Raw genomic sequence first — 23284 nt, 5'->3', positions numbered from 1 at the left:
GTTGGCAAGAGTTATTCTGCGCTGGATTTCGAGGCTGACATTGTTCGTGTTGTTGATGCTGGTTCACAGGTATACGAAATTATATACGACTTCGAAGTTATGACTGTCAACAGTGACGTGGGAGCCAAGACGCGAATGCGCCGACTGTTTGTTTGATGACAGGAGATATTTCGTCTTGTCCTCATTCACCTCCAGACCCATTCGTTTCGCCTCCTTATCCATGCGGGAAAAAGCAGAACAAACGGCGCGGTTGTTGCTTCCGATGATATCAATATCATCGGCGTACGCCAGGAGCTGTACACTCTTGTAGAAGATTGTACCTTCTCGGTTTAGCTCTGCAGCTCTTATAATTTTTTCCAGCGTCAGGTTAAAGAAGTCGCACGATAGTGAGTCACCTTGTCTGAAACCTCGTTTGGTATCGAACGGCTCGGAGAGGTCCTTCCCAATCATGACATCGCGGCGTAGAAGGCAACTCCTTTTCGCGCTGTCGAAAGCAGCTTTAAAATCGACAAAAAGGTGGTGTGTGTCGATCCTCTTTTCACGGGTCTTCTCCAAAATTTGGCGCATGGTGAATATCTGGTCAGTTATTGATTTTCCAGGTCTAAAGCCAAACTGATAAGGTCCAATCAGTTTGTTGACGGTGGGCTTTAGTCTTTCACACAGTACACTCGATAGAACCTTGTATGCGATATTTAGGAGGCTGATCCCACGGTAATTGGCGCAGATTGTGGGATCTCCCTTTTTATGGATTGGGCAGAGCACACTGAGATTCCAATCGACAGGCATGCTTTCTTCCGACCATATTCTGCAAAGAAGCTGATGCATGCACCTTATCAGTTCTTCGCCGCCGTATTTGAATAGTTCTGCCGGTAATCTATCGGCCCCCGCTGCTTTGTTGTTCTTCAAGCGGGTAATTGCTATTCGAATTTCTTCATGGTCGGGTAATGGTCATCTGTTCCATCGTCATCGATTGGGGGATCGGGTTCGCCATCTCCTGGTGTTGTACTCTCACTGCCATTCAGCAGGTCGGAGAAGTGTTCCCTCCATAATCCCAGTATGCCCTGGACATCGGTTACCAGATTACCACCTTGGTCTCTACATGAGGATGCTCCGGTCTTGAAACCTTCGTTAAGTCACTTCATTTTTTCATAAAATTTTCGAGCATTACCTCTGTCTACCAGCTTCTCAAGCTCTTCGTACTCACACATTTCGGCCTCCTTCTTTTTTGGTCTGCAGATGCATCTCGCTTCCCTCTTCAGCTCTCGGTATCTATCCCATCCCGCACGTGTAGTGGTCGTTTGCAACGTTGCGATGTAGGCAGTCTGTTTTTTCTCCGCTGCGAGACGGCACTCCTCATCGTACCAGCTTGTATTTTGTCGTTGCCGAAAACCAATTGTTTCGACTGCAGCGGTACGCAGTGAGTTTGAGATGCCGTTCCACAGTTCCCTTGTACCGAGATGCTGATGAGTACTCTCAGAGAGCAGGAGTGCAAGTCGAGTAGAGTATTTCGTGGCTGTCTGTTGCGATTGCAGCTTTTCGACGTCGAACCTTCCTTGTGTTTGTTGACGGGCATTCTTTGCTGCACAGAGGCGGGTGCGTATCTTCGCTGCGACCAGATGGTCCGAGTCTATATTTGGTCCTCGGAGCGTACGCACGTCTAAAACACTGGAGACATGTCTTCCGTCTATCACAACGTGATCGATTTGGTTCCGCGTGTTTCGATCAGGAGACAGCAAAGTAGCTTGATGTATTTTCTTATGCTGGAATCTGGTACTACAGACGACCATATTTCGGGCCCCAGCGAAGTCGATCAGCCTCAGGCCGTTTGGCGATGTTTCGTCATGGAGGCTGAATTTTCCGACTGTTGTGCCAAAGACACCTTCTTTACCCACCCTGGCGTTAAAATCGCCAAGCACGACTTTTACATCGTGGCGGGGTGCGTTCTAGGCGCACATAGAAAGCATCTTTGGCCACATCGTCCTTCTCTTCCGTTGGGGCGAGGGCGCAAATCAGCGATATGTTGAAGAACCTCGCTTTGATGCGGATTGTGGCAAGACGTTCATCCACCGGGGTGAATGCCAGGACTCTGCGACGGAGTCTCTCTCCCACCACAAATCCAACACCAAATTTGCGCTCCTTTATATGGCCGCTGTAGTAGATGTCACAAGGACCCACCTTCTTCCGTCCTTGTCCCGCCCATCGCACTTCTTGGATGGCGGTGATGTCAGCCTTGAGTCGTATGAGGACATCAACCAGCTGGACAGAGGCACCTTCCCAATTAAGGGTCCGGACATTCCAGGTGCATGCCCTCATATCATTATCCTTAAAACGTTTGCAGGGGTCGTCATCAAAAGGGGGGTGTCTCATCCGAGGCTTTCGTAGATTTTTCATTGGTACTTCGTTTTTATGTGGTGGGTCCCAAGCCCTACGCACAACCGCATAAGCGGGCTTCGCCTTCTCACTTTAGCTCGCCTTCAAACGGATGTCTGTTGGCTACCTAGAGGATACTTGGTCTAAAACCGGAAGTCGTGAGCTGCTTGAACCATGTGGAGAAGAATCGTTTCTGGCCACTCCCAAGTGAATGACAATCAAAAACTTTCCTCACTTGCGTGAACTTCTACACATGATCCCATCTCAAAACCCTATAGTTTTAAAAATAACAGCATGTCATGCAATTAATGCAATAGTAGCAGGCTTTTGTAACTTATTTGTTTTTTTTCACGTGGCTGAGCAAAAAACAATAAAAACAAGTAAGGAAGGGCTAAGTTCGGATGTAACCGAACATTTTATACTCTCGCAATTTATTGAAGATATCTTATTTACATAACACACAAATTTACCCATAAATTCGGCATAAAGTTTAATAGAATAACGAAAATCGTCATATATGGTATATGAGGGTTGAGGTAACTCCATTCTTTTTCAAGGCATTCCAGCAAGGTGCACTATATCCAAGACTATACGCTCACTTAATTTTGCTAAGATATCTCAGATATTAACCAACACATATAAGCGGAATAAAGCCCACCGTATTTTTGAAAAACTTATAATTAGGTATATGGGAGCTAAGAGATGTTATGTCCCGATTTTAATAATTTTTGGAACAGAACACTATTAGAAGAAAACAATTTCCAATGAGATTACATTGAGATTCTCCCATATTTTCGGTTAAAATTTACCCTTAGGCGCTGAGTTCAACAAGTTCGATATCTGGTGCCTTGAAAAGACGTGTAAAGTTTTATTCCGCTATCTTCATTGGTTCGTTATATATATTTATATTATAAAGTGAAGGAATAAGATGGAATTCAAAATTAAGTTATAAGGAAAGTAGTCGTAGTTGTGAACCGATTTCGCCCATTTTTTGTCCGTGTCAGGGTGTCAAGAAAATATTATATACCGAATTTCATTGAAATCTGTCGAGTAGTTCCTGATATATGATTTTTGACCCATAAGTGGGCGATGCCACGCCCATTTTCCATTTTGTAAAAAAATCTGAGTGCAGCTTCCTTTTGCTATTTCTTCTGTAAAATTCAGTGTTTCTGACGTTTTTCGTTAGTGAGTTAACTCACTTTTAGTAATTTTCAACCTAACCTTTGTATGGGAGGTGGGCATGGTTATTATCCGATTTCAACTATTTTCATGGTGTGTGGTGGGGTACGTAAGAGAATAGACTGCAGATAGTTTGGTTTATATAGCTTCATTGGTTTGCGAGATATATACAAATAACCGATTTGGGGGCGGGGCCACGCACACTTCCCCAAAACAGTTACATTCAAATATGCCGCTTCCTAGTGCGATCCTTTATTCCAAATTTTACTGTTATAACTTTATTTATGGCTTAGTTATGACACTTTATGTGTTTTTTGTTTTCGCCATTTTGTGGGCGTGGTAATGGTCCGATTTTGCCCATTTTCGAAAGCAACCCCATATCCAACTCTTTTATTTCTTGGTGACACAAACAACCATTATGTGAACAAAACTATAATACTTTCTTAGCAACTTTTGTTGCGAGAGTATAAAAAAAGCAATCGTACGGTAATCTTAACATACACAGTGGCAAAAAAATTGGAATAAACTAAACATTCCGTTAAGCAATGAAAAAACTGCCTCGGAAAAACTGAAAACATTGCTAAATAAATATCATAATAAAATAAAATTTAAAAGTAGACCAACGTCTTCAACGTTTCTGAAAACAATTGATCAAGTGTTTTATATTGGAAAATGTCAGTGCGCAAAAACATTGCCTTGCTGCTGTTAAACCCATTGAACTCCAAGAGTTCATGATTGATCAACACAGTAAGCGGAAGCTAACCATAATTCGAGGCGATTGCTGTTGACCAACCATCAACACTGGCACCAACTAGTCTTGATCCAACATTTGTTCCTGGCTCAACAAATATGGATGTTGAATCAGAAGTGATGTTTACCATGACAACCAAGTTCGTCGAAAAAAAAAATTAATACCAAAAGGTACGGTACACCTCATTTCGCTATGGCGTGCGATAGGTTTGGAATCGGTAATAGCTTGCTTCTTTTTTGGCCACATCGCTTTTGAAAGATATTGACTTTAAAGATGAAAATGGGGAACCAATTATGGACAAATCTAAAGTTTCACATGAAAGAAAGAAATGTAGGCCTTCTCCTTTGATGGCAGAAAAAAAATCTCTGACGAGCGAAGAAGAAAATGGAAGATATCATCCGAGAATGGCAATTGTGCGAGTTCCTTATAGAAAAAAATATGTCCCTTGAGATACTGGTTGGAATTTGTTGTGATGGAGAAACAACAAACACAGGTTCTGAAAATGGAGTTTTAAGGAGATCCGAAGACATGTTGAATAGACCAATTCGTCACTTGTTCTCCGTATTGGAAAAATCCTCTACAAGCGGACCGCGCTAGTGGGATAATAGCAAAGCAAATCGAAACAAGCGAGCAGATGGCGGTTAGCAAACAATTGTTTTAAAGAGCCTAACATGTATATTTTGATCTGAGCTAAATAAATAAAATCTTTCTGTAGGCTGTACCCGACTTTGAGACCATTTCGTTGGGAGATATGCCTCCACCCATTCATGAAAAAACGCTCTCGACTTACGTTCAGTACTTATATCGAATGGCAAATGTAGTTTGTGATGGTTTCTGCCCCCGAAAATTTAGCCAGTATGAAACCGGGACAAATTGTGCACTCTCGATGGCTAACAAAGACAAGCAAACTCTTACGTTTATATGTGACAACTAGTTCACCATCAGCGAATTTAAAAACTTTGGCAACTTACATAATGAAAGTTCACGTACCGATGTACTTTAACATTAAGTTCTACAACTCAGTTGTATACGGCAGTCTCTTGCTTTTTAAATTTATACAGTCCACGCGATATTTACCACCAACGCTGCGAGAAATTGTTAACACTGTAATTCAAAATAATTCATACTTCGCTCATCCTGAAAATATCTTACTGGCAATGCTTTATGATAAGAAAAAAGATGTTCGCGAAAGAGCCATAAAAAAGATTCTACATTATCGTGATAAAGTTTGTGATCCGACTAATCTAAGGGTTTATGATAAAAAGCACGCAATAAATTTTGAATCCTCAGACTACTTTGGTCTGGTTGACCTAGATGAGTGCTTTGTCTCCATTCTCAGCAAATATTCCATACAAACACTTGTTGTAGTTTATTGAGTCTGATGATCCGCCGCTTCCAGACCCAGGGTCATACCGAAGCAACTGAGCACTGTGTACGGCTTCTGACAACAGTTTCCCGACGTGCTATTGCAAAGAATAGAGATATCATGGCCGTAACTATAGAAAGTCGTACTACAACACCACGCATAATAAAATACAATAAATACAATAATAAAATTTTATTTTCGATCCACCGCATTTTCCGCAACTTTAAAATTAAAAAAAAAATATGTGAATATGCTGTATAGCACAAACTTTTGTTATAATCGAAGAAATCAAGCACAATTTTCCGGATTGCTTCTTATGAAAGTATAAGTTTTTGAGTACAATTTAATAAGTATGACCTCAAAATCTAAAATCGCACTGCGCGAACAGGGAATTAATTTTAGACCCATGGTTTCTTGGTAAAACTTTCTTAGAATTTTCTATAGTTTTCGTTTTTGCTAGCCGCTTTGTTGGTTTTTTTCCACCCATACAAATCGACACGGCCTAGTGCGTACGCTCCGAGAACCAAATATAGACTCGGACCATCATCTGGTTGCAGCGAATATACGCACCCGCCTCTGTGCAGCAAAGAACACCCGTCAACAAACACATCGAAAAGCTGCAATCGCAACAGACAGCCACGAAATACTCTACTGGACTTGCACTCCCGCTCTCTGAGAGCACTCATCAGCATCTCGGTATAAGGGAACTGTGGAACGGCATCTAAAACTCACCGCGTACCGCTGCAGCCGAAACAATTGGATTTCGGCAACGACTAAAAACGAGCTGGTACGATTTTATGAAAAATGTAAGCGACTTAACGAGCATCCGGATGGAGAGACCAAGGTGGTAATCTGGTAACCGATGTCCAGGGAATACTGGGATTATGATGGGAACACTTCTCCGACCTGCTGAATGGCAGTGAAAGTACAACACCAGGAGATGGCGAACCCGATTCCCCAATCGATGATGTTGGAACATATGTTCCATTACCCGACCATGAAGAAATTGGAGTAGCAATTACTCGCTTGAAGAACAACAAAGGGGGGGCCGATGGATTGCCGGTTGACGGTACTGTGTGAAAGACTAAAGCCCACCGTCAACAAAGTTGGCTTTAGATCTGGAAAATCCACAACTGACCAGATATTCACCATGCGCCAAATCTTGGAGAAGACCCGCGAAAAGAGGATCGACGCATACCACTTTTTTGTCGATTTAAAAGCTGCTTTCGACAGCACGAAAAGGAGCTGCTTTATGTCGCGATGTCCGAATTTGGTATCCCTGCAAAATTAAGCGCCTGTGTAAGCTGACGTTGAGCAACACCAAAAGCTCTGACAGGATCGGTGAGGACCTCTCCGAGCCGTTCGATATCAAACGAGGTTTCAGACAAGGTGACTCACTATCGTGTGACTTCTTTAACTTTATGCTGGAAAGAGTAATACGAACCGCAGAGCTAAATAGAGAAGGGACAATCTTCTATAAGAATGTACAGCGGCTGGTGTACGCCTATGATATTGATATCATCGGAAGCAGCAACCGCGTCGTTAGTTCTGCTTTTTCCTGTCATCAAACAAACAGTCAGTGCATTCGCGTCTTGGCCCCCACGTCACTGTTGACAGTCATAACTTCGAAGTCGTAGATAATTTCGTATACCTGAGAACCAGCATCAACAACACCAACAATGTCATCTTCGAAATCCAGCGCAGAATCACTCTTGCCAACAGGTGCTACTTTGGACTGAGTAGGCAATTGAAAAGTAAACTCCTCTCTCGACGAACCAAAATCAAACTCTATAAGTCGCTTATCATTCCTGCCCTGCGGTGCAGAAGCTTGGACGATGTCAACATCAGATGAGACGACACTAAGAGTTTTCGAGAGGAAAATTTTGCGCAAGATTTATGGTCCTTAGAACATTGTCAACGGCGAATACCGCAGACGATGGAACGATGAGCTGTACGAGTTATACGACGACATTGACATAGTTCAACGAATAAAAAGACAACGGCTACGCTGGCTAGGTCATGTTGTCCGAATGGACGAAAACACTCAAGCTCTGAAAGTGTTCGATGAAGTACCCGCCGGAGGAAGACGAGGGGAAGGCCTTCTCTCCGTTGAACGGACCAGATGGAGAACTACCTGGTTACATTTGGGATCTCCAACTGGCGCCGAACAGCGAAGGAAAGAGAGGAGTGGCGCTACATACAGTAGTGGAGCCAGAAATGTTCTTTATCTTTGATTCCGTGTATTTTCTTTATTGGTATTTCTAAAACTAACTCTTTAAAATTAAAGTTTGTAATGGGAGCAAAATAGGTGTCAAAACCACCTTGACCGTACCGTCTTATACCAAACATATGTTAAGTAAAAATAAATAAAGTTTTAAAAGAGAAAAAAATAAATTGTATTATCCTGATTTTTTTGATTGTTGTAAAGTGTATTAAACCATCAGCTATTTGATAAAATCTGTAATTTGCTTAACCAACAATTTGAGTTATTACAATTATTTATTGTATAAATACCTGTAGATATTTGATAGGATCAGCGCTGACAGTTTTATTGCCCGCTACACATGCGCTTAATAACGGCAAAGTTGTTGGGAATGGAAGAGGACTTAGTAGTTGTTGTTGTGTTTTCTCTTGTTGTAGTTCTTGTAAAAGCAATACTAATTCCATTCTGACAGAGGCTAGACCACCGCCACTAGCCCCATGAAGAGAACAATAACTCAGCAATGTTCGTAAAAGTGTTTCGTTACCTTGAGGAAGAAGCAAGTGTTAGACGCTTATACATATAAAACTTATTAAATACGTATATATAAAGAATTTAAAACAATTAGTTAAATATAGCTTGAACTTAAATAAATGAAATAATTGATATTTAACTACTATGTATACTTCTTTTAAATAAATAGTTTCCAATCACACTTCGTTGTTGTTGTTGTAGTAGCGATTATCTATCCCTGCCGTAACGGAAAGCCTAGACTTGTCGTCGAGGTCAATTAACGGGAGGCCCAGGAAACATGCCAACAACAAAAGTGATTAGTGACATGCGGGGACTCGTTGCATGCAGGACATGTATTTTGTATATCGGGGTTCAGTTTGGATAAGTAGAAGTTTAACCTGCTACAATATCCAGAAGGAAGTTGCGCAAGGGTCACTCTGGTTTCACGTGGCAACTCCAGCTGTTGTTGTTGTTGTAGTAACGGCATAAAACATTCCCCAAATAATTTTGGGGAATGCTGCCGATTTGACAGTCCTTGGCCGAATAAAAATCCGGGTCCGTTCCGGTTACGTAGAACCGACTGTCGCGGGAACGAGGCAACTCCAGCTCTTCATCTTCGGTCTGGTCGTTGTATTGTTCTAGATCATCGGCGTAGTTACGACCGGGAGGCCGATAGCCTTGTAAGTGGCCAGCAACGTTTCTTTCTCCTTTCCTTAAGTACCGGTTAGCGGACTGTACTCTGTACTTTAGTGATTATCGCGGTCGTGTGCGGAGTGAAAGAGTGCAGACTGTCAAATGTGACACCAAAAATCTTGGTATTGGTGTACCATCGATGTGAATATTAAGATTTAGTCTGTACTCCTTCGTCCAGTTGGTAAAAAGGGTCGCCGTGAATTTAGTGGGCGCGAGTGCCAGGCTCCTCGCAGAGAAGAAGCGAGAAAGTTCGAGGAGGCAGTCGTTCACTTTCGAACACATGTCATCATCAATACCAGTGCCCGACGTCATCTGCAGCCATCTGCGTAGGAGGTAACTGAAAAGCTCTTAGGTGGTTGAGGGAGTTTAGAGATGTAGAAATTAAACAGTAACTCAGGTAGTTCATGATCCATCTATTCAGCCCCGGAGAAAGTGTTCTTTGCTCAATGTCTTCTAGAAGCGCTTTAAATTTGACCATGTCAAAAGTTTTTGAGCTAAAGGTTGTGCGTAGGGTTTGGGACCCACCACATAAAAACGAATAACCAATGAATAAGAAGCAACAGCCTCGGATGAGACACCCCCTTTTGATGACGACCACAGCAAACGTATAAAGGACTATGATTTAAGGGCATGCACCTGGAATGCCCGGACCCTCAATTGGGGAGGTGCCTCTGCCCAGCTGGTTGATGTCCTTGTAAGAGTAAAGGCTGACATCACCGTTCTTTGGGACGGGACAAGGACGGAAGAAGGTGGGTCCTTGTGTCATCTACTACAGCGGCCATATAAAGGAGCGCAAATTCGGTGTGGGATTCGTGGTGGGAGAGAGACTCCGTCGTCGAGTCCTGGCATTCACTCCGGTGGATGAACGTCTAGCCACAATCCGCATCAAAGCGAGGTTTTTCAACATATCGCAGATTTGCGCCCACGCCCCGACCGAAGAGAAGGACGAAGTGATCAAAGATACCTTCTATGAGCGCTTAGAACGTACCTATGAGCGCTGCCCCCGCCACGATGTCAAAATCGTGCTTGGCGATTTCAGCGCTAGGGTGGGTAAAGAAGGTGTCTTTGGCACAAAAGTGGAAAAATTCATCCTCCATGACGAAACATCACCAAACGGTCTGAGGCTGATCGACTTCGCCGGGGCCCTAAATATGGTCGTCTGTAGTACTAGATTCCAGCATAAAAAAATCCATCAAGATACTTGGCTGTACCCGGATCGAACAACTCGCAACCAGATCGATCATGTTGTGATAGATGGACGACATGTCTCCAGTGTTTTTGATGTGCGTACGCTTCGTGGTCCCAACATCGACTCGGACCCCTATCTTGTAGCAGCTAGGATATACACCCGCCTCTGTGTAGAAAAGCGCACACGTCAACAAACACAAGGAAGGTTCGACATAGAGAAGCTGCAATCACAACCGACAGTCGAACGATTTTCTACTCGACTTGCACTAGGGGAGTTGTGGGACGGCATATCAAACTCCTTACGTACAGCTGCAACCGAAACCATTGGCTTTCTGAAAAGTCAAAAAAAAACAGCTGGTATGATGAGGATTGTCGTCTCGCAGTGGATAGAAAACAGACTGCCTACCTCGCAATGTTGCGATCGACCGCAACACGAGCGGGATGGGAGAGATACCGAGAGCTGAAGAGGGAAGCGAGACGCATTTGCAGACAAAAAACAAAGAAGCCGAAATGCGTGAGTATGAAGAGCTTGACAAGCTGACCGACAGGGGTAATGATCGAAAATTTTACGAAAAGACGGCGACGAACTGAAGGTTTCAAGACCGGAGAACACTCCTGTAGGACCCCCCGAGGTGATCTAGTTGTTGATGACCAGAGTATACCGTGTTTGTGGAGGGAACACTTCTCCAGCCTGCTGAATGGCAGTGAAAGTACAACACCAGGAGATGGCGAACCCGATTCTCCAATCGACGACGATGGAACAAATGTTCCATTGCCCGACCGTGAAGAAATTAGAAGAGCAATTACCCGCTTGAAGAACAACAAGGCGGCGGGGGCCGATGGTTTGCCGGCCGAGCTATTCAAATACGGCGGCGAAGAGCTGATAAGGTGCATGCATCAGCTTCTTTGCGAAATATGGTCGGGAGAAAGCATGCCCGACGATTGTAATCTCAGTGTACTATGCCCAATCCCCACCCCACAATCTGCGCCAACTATCGTGGGATAAGCCTCCTTAACATCGCTTAAAAGGTTCTATCGAGCGTACTGTATGAAAGACTAAAGCCCACCGTCAACAATCTGATTGGACCTTATCAGTGTGGCTTTAGACCTGGAAAATCAACAAACTAAACTCTACAAATCCCTCATCATTCCCGTCCTACTTTATGGTGCAGAAGCGTGGACGGTGTCAACATCCCATGAGACGGCACTAGGAGTTTTCGAGAGAAAGGTTTTGCGGACGCCAGCCAAGAAGAAGAAGTAAAAAAACTCAGTCTATCATTAGAAAATAACCGAACATATTTTCATGCTATTTATTCATTTTTTTTGAAGAATGGTGGTATATTTTTTTACTAAGTACTAAGTATATTATTCCGTTTAAAATTTAAAATTACGATCGCATTTGGGGTAAAACTTCAGTCATAAGAATTGTGGTGCTTATTTTCGGTGCTTGAGGTCTTGAAAAGTTATGATCCGATTTAGATAGTTTTTAGACGAGCTATGCCATATCCCAGATATACTATCTGTGCAAAGTTTTTCATTTTCAACCTATAACGTCAGGATATCATGCTATGCACCGTACTTGGTTGATATTGGTAGAGTAGGTTCCTAAGGTATGGGTTTTTATACAAAAGTGGATCTGTCATGTCTTCAGTACTATTTACTTCAAATGTATTTCGGACATTTCAAGGCATTCAAAATTTTTGAGTTAAATGATTGAATAAAAAAGATTGGGTCAATTATTTATATATGTACATATGTATGTATATGCGTTATTGTTCCAATTTCTAACTTTTATAAAATCTTAATATCGTTTAATAGTTAATTAATAATTAAATACCTAAAATAAACTAAAAAAATACTTACCTTTAAGCCATCGCTTTCTCTTTGCAGCTCTGAAAACTTTTGCCTCAAAATCATATTTTTCTTGCATTAAAATTTCATGAAGTGTTGGCTTGTCTGATATCACAAAAGATGTAGAGTTTGGATCTCTTTCCTGTAAAGAACATAATAGTCAAAATTAAAAAACCTTTACAGCATTCATGTATAAAATAATAATATTGACAAAGAAATACACTTACATTCAATATTACATCAGAAATTTGCGTAGTTGATTCCAGGTCAAGGGGGTCATAATTGCAATAATTGCAAAGCTGCTTCAATGCTTCAACTTCCTTCTCCAACCAGATGTAAAGCTGATACCGCAATTGACCACCATCAACTTCAAATCCAGTTGCTAACGTGGAAAGCTCTTCCATTAATATTTTTAAACAAGCCACAAATTTAAGTTGCTGTGCCATAATATCTATTTTCACATCCTTCGAAGAATTCAACTGAGTTTTCTGTGGAGCCTTTTCTATTGTAGGAGTTTTGTCTTCAGATTGTTCATAAACTTCCGTGTCTTCGTGAGCATCAGCATCATCATCGTCCCACTTTATTTCAAATGCGTCTTCTTTTTGTAAGGTCGAAACTGGAGCACCCCAATCATACTTTGTTCCAGAATCAACAATTGGTTCACTCCAATCAATTATACCAGAAGTTATTTGGTCTTCATTGTAAATTTTAGTACTAGTCTCTTCGATAATATTATTCGAATCCATAATTTTCATTGGCAACTTATTTAAAACTTCTAAAGCTAATGCCGGGCAACCAGCTTTAAAATGTGCATGGGCCGTTGTAAAATAAAGTTGTCTCTCAATAGGTGTTATTGAATCTTCCAGTTGAAGTTGTTTATCATTTGATTTTGACTTTTGACTATCTCCAGAATAACTAAATCCTGATAATACCACATTCGCACATTTCTTCTCTTGTGCAGACAGAGCTAAACTCTGTCGGACTAGCAAAGGATGCGTGCGTAAATATATATAGAAGTTAAAAACATTTGGATTTGTTGCAGAGTTTTCTGTTTTTAGCATGTCTTCATCTTTGAATGCGACATGATTCATACCAACTCCGTTTAACAATAGTGTATGTAAACTATCCTGATATCTCTTTAAAATCCAATAAGTAATCGACCGAAGAAATGGATCTGGATGTGCTTTATTTATATCAAAAACAGTATTGTCATCGGAAATTCCCAGAACGTGTTCTGAGAGTAAACTTCGGTAAGTCGATTTACAAGATATTTCAATATCATCTTCGAATAACCTTGCTATCACTAAAGCCAGCTGAAAATCTTCCAATTTATTTATACAAACTTCTATGGCATCATTTAAAGAATTCGCGAGAAGGAAAAATGCAACTGCATGCTCAAAACGTTGTTTTCCTAGAAGAACAAAAGCGTTCTTAAGAGCTGCTTTTCTCCATCGGTCTTCCGAAAAATTATTAGAGAAGAAAGTTGTCATTTTTTCGTCTCTCTTTGATCTAAAAAGACCCCAAACAATCGATTTTTTTTTCATAGCTAGATAAAATATAGCTGCATCTAATGGATCTTGTTTCATTTGGTAAGCACTCTTCGCTAGTTTCTCCACGCAACAACGTAAAGTGTTGACATTTTTCAACCAATATCCCACGCCGAGGTCTTTCAGTGTAGACCACTTTAGTTCTCCTTTCGAATAAGAAGGAATAAGATTTAGAAGTTCTTCTTCACTTTCGGAATGAAAAGCCCACACTATATTTGATGTTCCGATGCCTTGCTTTTGAAAAAGTGCCCTTTGGTTTAGGGGCAGACAGCGCAGAAGATACGTGAAATGTTTCATAGCGAGTAGAAATCGAAGGCCACAATCGTCTAAAGATTCTGATATTGCATTCCCAGAAACATCTTTCCCCACACTTTTACCATGATCGGAAGAAAATTTTTCGCTAAAGTCACTGTTGAAATTTGCAACGGTATCAGCTAGAGCTAATAGATGCATCTGGTCGAGAGAAGATAATCCCGGCAAATGTGTATGAGTAAGTAGACGCGATAATAACTGGCCCTGACGTGAACCGAAATGTGATATACTTAATTTTTCGGGCATAGATAACTTTCTTTCAAATTTACAATGTTCGCCTTCATTATCAAGAAGATCATCTAAATTGTCCTCCGACTTATTCATTTCAAAAAGTTCATTATAGTCTTTACCATTTTCTAAAACGTTCATTCCCTGACCTGGAAACTCGTTATCAGCATTTAGCAGCACCCAAAGAGGTAACGGAGGTATTGATGTTATTTCTGTATAGTCGAGCATTAATTCTTCTGGAACCTACAAATAATAAATTACGTTGAAAAATACATAACCTCGCACAATTGATTTTTACCTACTATATAAAAAATGCTACATTATGTATGTTACCTTTTTATAGTAAACATTTTAAATATAGCAATTCCTATAACTTATTAAACTATTGTGTTTTCAATTTTGGTGATGTTCAATATCTCCAAAGAAACGTTTTTGTGTACTTGTGAACCATGCCAAATATTAGTTGCGAAAAGGGAATAATATTTCTTCAAACAGTTCTTAAACCAACAGTTCTGCATTTTGGTTTTTTGTTTAGTTACGTCTACACTAATTCCACTTTGGAATATTGGAATATTAAGACTAATAAACTAAAATTTTATCATAGCTGGACATTATCTTGTTAATCCCCTAATCGCACAGCCACACAAAAAAAAAAATTTGTTATGACCTGCGAGTCTCGCTATGTGTAGTATAGTACCGACGTCACAAATTTAGTGAAAATGATTTTAACGTTACTGATTAACGGACTTCTGCACATTAACGGATGTTAACATGGCCGTTAACGTTTTTGAAATTAACTTAAAAGTTAATCAAAATATTAATATCATTAATTAACGACACAGCCAAAAAAAATGACCTGGGGATCTTACTATATTTACCACATCTTTTTGGGGACAGCGACTTTTAAAATTCATCAAATTCGCTTGATGGGGGTCACGGATTACGAATTCGGTGCCGGTTTTTGAAAATTCAAAATCGCGGAGGCAATATGGCGGATGCTTTTTTTTAATTTATCGGAATCGCTTGAAACTCGTGACTCGTTGGTTCTCAGGGTCGCTAATTACAAATTTGACGTTACTTTTTAAAAATTCAAGGTGACGAACTAACATTATTAAAATTCGCCATATTGCATCCGCCATTTTGAATTTAAAAAAACCGACACCGGATTCGTAATCAGCGACCCCGAAAACACCAGACTGACGGGATACAAGCGATTCCGCTGAATTTAAAAAAAGCGTCTGCCATATTAGATCGGTCATTTTGAATTTTGAAAAAAACGACACCGGATTCGTAATCCGTGATGAAAAAAACACCCGAGTAGCAAGTCTCAAGCGAATCCGATGAATTTTAAAAATCCATGTCCGTCATATTGGTTTCCTGGGTATCACAAAACCCTGATCTGATAGGGTTTAATGGACCTCGGATTCGGATTCAGCGACCCCAAAAACATATGGTACACATAGTATATGTCATTAATTAAATTAATATTTTGATTAACGGATTAACTCTTAAGTTAATTTTAACAAGTAAGGAAGGGCTAAGTTCGGGTGTAACCGAACATTTTATACTCTCGCAATTTATTGATCTAATTTTATAAAGATAACACAATTCGACCCATATATTCGGTATAAAGTTCAATTGAATAACGAAAATCATCATAAATACATAGTATATGGGGACTGAGGTAATTCCTAAACCGATTTCACTCGTTTTCACCATCTTGTATCGAAGACTATACGCTCACTTAATTTAATATTACTTATAATTAGGTATATGGGATCTGGGGGAAGTTATGACCCGATTTTTACCATTTCAGGTACAGAGAGAAACTGTTATAAAAAAAATTCAGAGGGAATGAATTACATTAAAATATCTTTATTTGTGTAAAGTTTTATTCCGCTATCTTCATTTGTTCCTAATGTATATATGTATTATAAAGTGAACAAATCAAAAGAATTCAAAATTGAGTTATATGGGAAGTAGACGTAGTTGTGAACCGATTTCGCCCATATTCCAGCCGTGTCATCAGGGTGTCAAGAAAGTGTTATATACCGAATTTCATTGAAATCGGTCTAATAGTTGTTGTTGTCGTTGTTGTAGCGGTTATCTATCCCTGCCTGAAAAGAAGAGCATAAGTCTAGTTGTCGTCGAAATCATCTAACGGGAGGCCCAGGAAATGTGCTGTTTCGACAGGGTTGGACCAAAGGGAAAGGGGTGTTAGATGAGTAGGGTTCATTGGGCATACAAAGAGGTGGTTAGAGTCATGCGGGGACTCGTTGCATGCGGGACATGTATTTTGTATGTCGGGGTTCAGTCTGGATAAGTAGGAGTTTAACCTGCTACAATATCCAGATCGAAGTTGCGGAAGGGTCACTCTGGTTTCACGTGGCAACTCGAGCTCTTCGTCTGCTCTAGGTGGTGGTTTGGTTCCAAGGAGGCCATTCACTGGAAGGACGCCATTCACTAGCTCCACTGTGAATGAGATTTCTACGAAAACACCCAAGTAGAAACTGCTTAGTAAGCAGTTCATTATGCTCCTAAATAGGCAGCATAATGGCCTCACTATGAAGGTGTGTCATTGGTGACATCAAGAGACATCCTGTTGCTGTACGGAGTGCAGTGTTCTGGCACGTCTGTAGCTTCCTCTGCTGCGTGTCACTGCATCCAGGCGACCATACCGGTGCTGCGTAATTTACGACCGGCCGGCCGATAGCCTTGTAAGTGGCCAGCAACGTTTCTTTGTCTTTTCCCCAAGTGCTACCGGCTAGCGACTTGAGGATTTTGTTGCGGCTCTGTACTTTAGTGACTATCGCAGTCGTGTGTGGAGTGAAGGAGTGCAGACTGTCAAATGTGACTCCCAAAATTTTGGGATTATTAACTGTCGGAATTGGTATGCCATCGACATGAATGTTAAGACCTCGTCTGTACTCCTTCGTCCAATTGGTAAAAAGGGTCGCCGTGGATTTAGTGGGAGCGAGTGCCAGGCTCCTCGCAGAGAAGAAGCGAGAAAGTTCGGGGAGGTAGTGTTCACTTTCGAACACATGTCATCGATGCCAGTGCCCGACGTCATTATCGTACAATCATCTGCGTAAGAGGTAACGGAAATTCCCTCTGGTGGTTAAGCAAGTTTGGAGATATAGAAATTAAACAGTAGCGGGGAGAGGACACCGCCCTGTGGAAACCCTTGTTTAAATTTTCCCAAGTTTCGATGTTTTACCTCGAAATAATACCGATGATTGTCGACCGCTCATGTAGTTCATAATACATCTCTTCAGCCCCGGAGAAAGTGTTGTTTGTTCGACGTCTTCTAGAAGCGTTGTTAGGTTGACCGTGTCAAAAACTTTTGACAGGTCCAACGCTACTAGGACGGTTCTCTTGCAGGGTGGTTTCTGATTTAGACCATGAACTATCTGGGCGTTTATGACGCTAAGTGCTGTGGTGGTACTATGCACTTTACGGAAACCATGTTGATGTTTAGCTAGGTTCAGGTGGTATGTGAGTGTCGGGAGCACTAAGGCCTCAAATGTCTTCACTACTGGGGAAAGGAGAGTTATCGGGCGATAGGACTCCCCTTGGTTGGCGGGTTTCCCGGGTTTCAGTAGAGGAACCACTATTCCGATTTTCCACATATCGGGTATTTTAAGAGTGGTTAGCGGCAGATTAAGTACCTTGGTGAGAAATTCTACTCCCGTTGAACCTAGGTGTTTTAACATTAAAGAATTAAGTCCGTCAGGGCCAATGGCTTCGGAGGACTTGGTCTTCCTGATGACTTCCTGAACCTCCCCACTGGTGAAAACAAGTGGCGCGCCGTTGTTTCGCATTTTGCGTAGCCGTCTGGTGACACGTCTTTTAGCCTTGTCAACCGGGGGGTGCAGTATGAATTGGCGGCTAAAATAGCTCGCGCACCTCTCCGGGTCCGAGGAGGCATGGCTACCGAATTGAATTTCAACTCGGTCGTTATGTCTCCTCGGGTTTGATAGGGATTTGACGGTTGACCAGAGCTTGCTCACTCCAGTGGAAAGATTACAGGACTTCAAGTGCTCTACCCATTTCGTCCGCTTATAGTTATTTACCAGTTGTCGAATCTCCAAATTGAGATCCCTTATGCGGGGATCACAGGGATCGACATGGCGTAAGGAGTCACGCTCATTTGCTAAAACTGCCGCTGCCAATTAGGGCGCATGTTAGCAATTCTTCCGGCTGGTATGAAACGAGCAGTAGCATCGGTGATCACCTTGCGGAATTGACGTTCGCCAAGTACCAGTCGGTTTTCACCACGAAGTAGCGCACTAATATTCGGGTGATATCCTGTTGGGCAACTTGTAACTGGGGGGATGTATATATTAAATATTTCGAGCTCGACATCGCCTGTCGACATTCTAGGATAGAGTCCCTGCGGTCGATGTCACCTTCGATAAGACGATATTGCACGGTGTTGTGTAATATGAATGCTAGGCTACCACCACTATCTCGCTCGCGATCTTTACATAAAACGTTGAAACCTGCACAACTCAGAAGGTCTGAGTGGCTGTTTAACTTGGTTTCTTGGACCGCAGCTATTGATATGCCTTCCCGACTCATAAAATCAGCTATCTCCTCGATCTTGCTCTTGAGCCCGTTGCAGTTGAATTGTAAGAGTCGGGTGTGTCTTGGTGTTGCTGTCGTGACCCTGGGAGTAAGGGAGTGACGTACAGGTGGAGGTTGTTGCAGCTGTGTTACCCGCAAAGGAAAATGTCGCACTTCGGTGTTGTTTGGCGACTCCGATGTTGTTGGTTGCGGGGGCAGACTCCTATTACAGCATGGGGCAACGTACGATACACTCCACTCACGTATGGTGCGCAGGCCGGAACACGTTGGAAAATGACACCAACCAGTGCAGGAATTGCATCTGACTGAGGTCACGTTCCAACGTATTACGGCCTGACACACGGAACAGACTGTGCGAGGGACCAGGAGTTGCCTAGAGGTCCTCGCACGAAGATTGAAGCGGTATGAAGGTTGGGGGGGGGGGGGGGGGAGGGTTGGTCAGATTGGTCATACTGGGAGTCATGCTGTCTACTCCTGGGGGCCGTAGGGGCCCTAAGTTGGCCACTCCTTGAGGGTGGCGGCGCGTTGCGCGAACTAGATGCAGGTTGAACTGCCGTAGAGGCAACAGTCGCAGTATTGCGTTGACAGCAAGGGGCCACATAACGTGTGGTCCACTCCCTATGGGTCTTAAGGCCTGAACTGATCTTAAGATGGCTCCATCCATTGCATGTGTTGCACCTAACCGAGGTGGAATTTGGATGGAGCCTTTTGGCGCATACGCAGCAGAAAAATACCTCAGGCCCTGGGTTGGTCTCGATGCCAGCCCGGAGTAAGAGGATATGGAGCAACCCTGCTGCAAGGCGTTGCTCCAATGACGTACAACTAAACTTAAAACTAATCGATCCAAACAGGGTTAGATCTCCGAAAGGGCAGCCCTTGACCGGATAAAATCCGGGTCAACTCCGGTGCGTAGAACCGGCTGCTGTGGGAGTTGCGGTCGAATAGTTATTTTTTTTACAATGGGTCAAAAACCATATCTCAAGAACGGATAGTAATAGAAATGTAAAAAAATCTCAGTGCAGCTTCCTTCTGCCATTTCTTTTGTGAAATTTAGTGTTTCTGACGTTTTACGTTAGTGAGTTAACTCACTTTTAGTGATTTTCAACCTAACCTTTGTATGGGAGGTGGGCGTGGTTATTTCTTTCATTTTTGGACTGTATAAGGAAATGGCTAAAATAAACGACTGCAGAAAGTTTGGTTTATATAGCTTTATTGGTTTGCGAGTTATATACAAAAAACCTATTTGTGGTCACGCCCACTTTTCAAAAACAATTACATCCAAATGTGCCCCTCCCTAATGGGATCCTATGTTTCAAATTTCATTTTCATAACTTTATTTATGGCTTAGTTATGACACTGTATAGGTTTTCGGTTTCCGCCATTTTGTAGGCGTGGCAGTGGACCGATTTTGCCCATTTTCGAAAGCAACCTCCTCAGGGTGCAAAGGAACATGTGTTCCAAGTTTCATTAAGATATCTTAATTTTTACTCAAGTTATCGCTTGCACGGACAGACGGACAGACGGACGGACAGACATCTGGATTTCAAATCCACTCGTCATCCTGATCATTTATATATATATAACCCCATATCTAACTCTTATATTTCTTGGTGACACAAACAGGTTCTAGGTGAACAAAACTATAATACTCTGTGCAACAAGTTGCGAGAGTATAAAAACGTTAACGGACATGTTAACTTAAGTTAATGTGCAGAAGCCCGTTAATCAGTAATCCAATGTCAACTATTTTGTGCATAGCATCAAGGTACAGGTTCAGACAAGTATGAAACGACAAGTGCAGGGCGGCGGGTGGATCACTACTGAATGATGAATGGTGCCAACTTTCCCCGGCATATCATCCAAAGTTCCGATTAATTGGCTGGAAATGTATGACGGCAGTGGAGTGTAGTGATGAGCGATATTTTACTACCGGTGAGTTTTTCATTGTGATTGAAAAATCGCGTGTAGCAACTCCGATTAATTTTTGTAAATAGCAGTGAATTACAATCGCAATTGACAGTTCAAAAATTTGAGTTCTACCGCAGTTGCTATAGAGAAGATCAGTGCTTTTATTCGATCACAATACCTATAGGAGTTCAGTAATTCTAATTCGATCACTGTAGCAAGATCAGTACAATCACAGTTCAGTAGCAATAACAGATCAGTGCAGATCGCAGTAGCAATTTTAGTTGCGATTTCGATAATGGATACGGTGATTACGAAAACAATTAAATCTACCCAAAATTTATTAATTAGTTAATTGTGATTACAAAAGCAGATAAATTTTGGATATTGTTAAAATTAATAAATATGAAAATGTAAAATATTAAAAAAATGTGGAATACAATTTTTCGATTTTTTTGTTGCGATCGCAATAGCAATATAAAATCACAGTGATTGAAAAGTATCAATAACCGTGAGTACCGTTTTTGTGATAACTAATATACTATATATGATGATTTTCGTTATTCTATTGGACTTTATGCCGAATATATGGGTCAAATTGTGTGATATCTTAATAAAACTATAGTAATAAATTGCGAGAGTATAAAATGTTCTGTTGCACCCAAACTTAGCCTTTCCTTATTTGTTTTAGTATTGAAATATACGTGGAAGTACAGGGAAAAAGTAAACAAATATTGAAAATTTGCTAGTAAGATAATAATAAAAGAATTGTATTCAAGTTGACAACAACGGCGGAACAGATAATATTGAATTTGGCAACAATACGATTTCAAAATGGCATTGCGTTGGCTCTCGCATCTACTGAAGTTGGAAGAACGGCACATTCGGCACTGAAGCTTCCGTTAAACATGCAAATCAATGTAACACCTGTTTGCAAGGCAAGCTATGGCAAAAGTGTTGAAGAATTGTAAACTGATAGTATGAGATAAGTGCAATTCTCTAGACAGAACAATGAAAGATTTGTGGAATAATAATCGTCGCTTTGGTTGCGCAATGATACCGTTAGCTGGCGATTTTTGACAAATACTTCCTGTTATTCCAAAATCAACAGCGGCGGATGAATTGAATGTCTCAAGTGAGATTTGTGTGTTGAATTTCTAAATTTTTTGGATTTGCTTGACATGCCGCCGCATCATTTATGTACATCTTAAAGTTGGATTCGTCATTATTATGTAATTATGTCGAAACTGTGTAATTGAACCCTGATTGTGACGCAGCTATCGAATAATGTGATAGTTGCAAGAATTTTGAAATGGACTTACAAGGGGCAGAATGCTTGATTCCACCAATTCCTCTGAGTTCCAACGATTTGCCATTTCAGTTCAAACGTATTAGTTTCCATTGAAATTGCATTTGCGATGTCAATCAACAGGTCACACAGACAGTTGCTGGAAATGTGTGGCATAAATCTGGAAATGCCATGTTTTTCATACGGTCAGCTATATGTGGAGTGTTCACGAGTTGAAAAACCATCTTCTCTGTATATTTACGCTCCCGAACAGAAAAAAAAAAATGTTGTTGTTGTTGTTGCTTGCGTTACATTAAAAAAAAATGTAGAAAAATCGCAAATAAATGCTTTTCAATACAATCTAAATTCAACTTTCTTTCCTTTTCAAAACAAATAATTTCACGCAGGACAAAGCCTGTGGGGTCAGCTAGTTTCTTAATATAACAATGTGCTTATTTCTTCACACTTCTGTACATATAATATAATCGAATTTTACAAATATCATATAAATGGAAATTAAATTAATTAATTTTTGTAAAAAATATTCGATATTTAAAAGAATATGAATGATTCACAATTAGCATAATTACCTGAGTTGTTGAACCTCTGTGTTCCGTTGATACGTTTGTATCTCCGACATAGCTGATGGATAAAGTTCGAGATCTAGACCATGCCCTCTGCAACGAAAATACACAATAATAAATATTATAAAAAAATTGGAAAAGCACACTAAATTGAAACCAAAAGATATTAGGGGGATTCTCTGGCTCTTACAGTTTGCACGATTGCACGGAATCCAAAAATGCTACACCAAAATATACAATAGCACGAGGACACCCCAGAACAGAAAACAGAGTATTAGCAATGTATGTGTCTATTTGTGTTATGACAACAGGCACCGAGTTGCAATTATTTTGTTACGACTCATTGCATGAAACTAAACATGGGTTTTGGTGTAGCATATTTTGCATATTTTATTTCGCGTGTATTTTGTTGTTATGGATTGGAAAACTTTGCAATCCGTGCACCGTGCTAGGGTTTCGCAAATGCAAGAGAATCCCCCTATTGTATGTAATCCAGTCACTACTGTCAAATCCCCATTTGTTTCATATTTAGAAACAATGCGTCTCAAAATTAAACAAAAAAAAACAAAAGTTATTTACTTGTACCACTAGGAATTTTATGTCCCTATTACAATTTACAACCCGATTCAGTGAAATTGAACATAATACAATTCAACAAAACTAAAATTTTATCTTACGAATTTCAACCAATTTTAGTTGAAACTTGATTCACGTTGCCAACT

At 41.1% G+C, this 23284-nt stretch overlaps 1 protein-coding gene across 1 annotated transcript in view; it reads right to left on the bottom strand.

Moving 5' to 3' along the window:
* The window catches only part of LOC105220031 (dmX-like protein 2), a 111357-nt gene that overhangs the window by 67788 nt on the left and 20285 nt on the right, over positions 1 to 23284 (bottom strand). Inside the window, exons 6-9 of the mRNA XM_054231700.1 lie at positions 22569 to 22655; positions 12339 to 14441; positions 12124 to 12253; positions 8181 to 8413 (exon numbers count right to left, since the gene is read on the bottom strand). Of these exons, the coding sequence (XP_054087675.1) occupies positions 8181 to 8413; positions 12124 to 12253; positions 12339 to 14441; positions 22569 to 22655 (2553 nt within the window). The remainder of the gene's footprint in view (positions 1 to 8180; positions 8414 to 12123; positions 12254 to 12338; positions 14442 to 22568; positions 22656 to 23284) is intronic.

This window comes from Zeugodacus cucurbitae, chromosome 5 (genome assembly GCF_028554725.1).
Source record: "Zeugodacus cucurbitae isolate PBARC_wt_2022May chromosome 5, idZeuCucr1.2, whole genome shotgun sequence".
In the NCBI taxonomy this organism is placed as follows: domain Eukaryota; kingdom Metazoa; phylum Arthropoda; class Insecta; order Diptera; family Tephritidae; genus Zeugodacus; species Zeugodacus cucurbitae.
The sequence above is the reverse complement of the archived record's forward strand: the minus strand, read 5'-3'. Positions and strand labels throughout refer to the sequence as shown.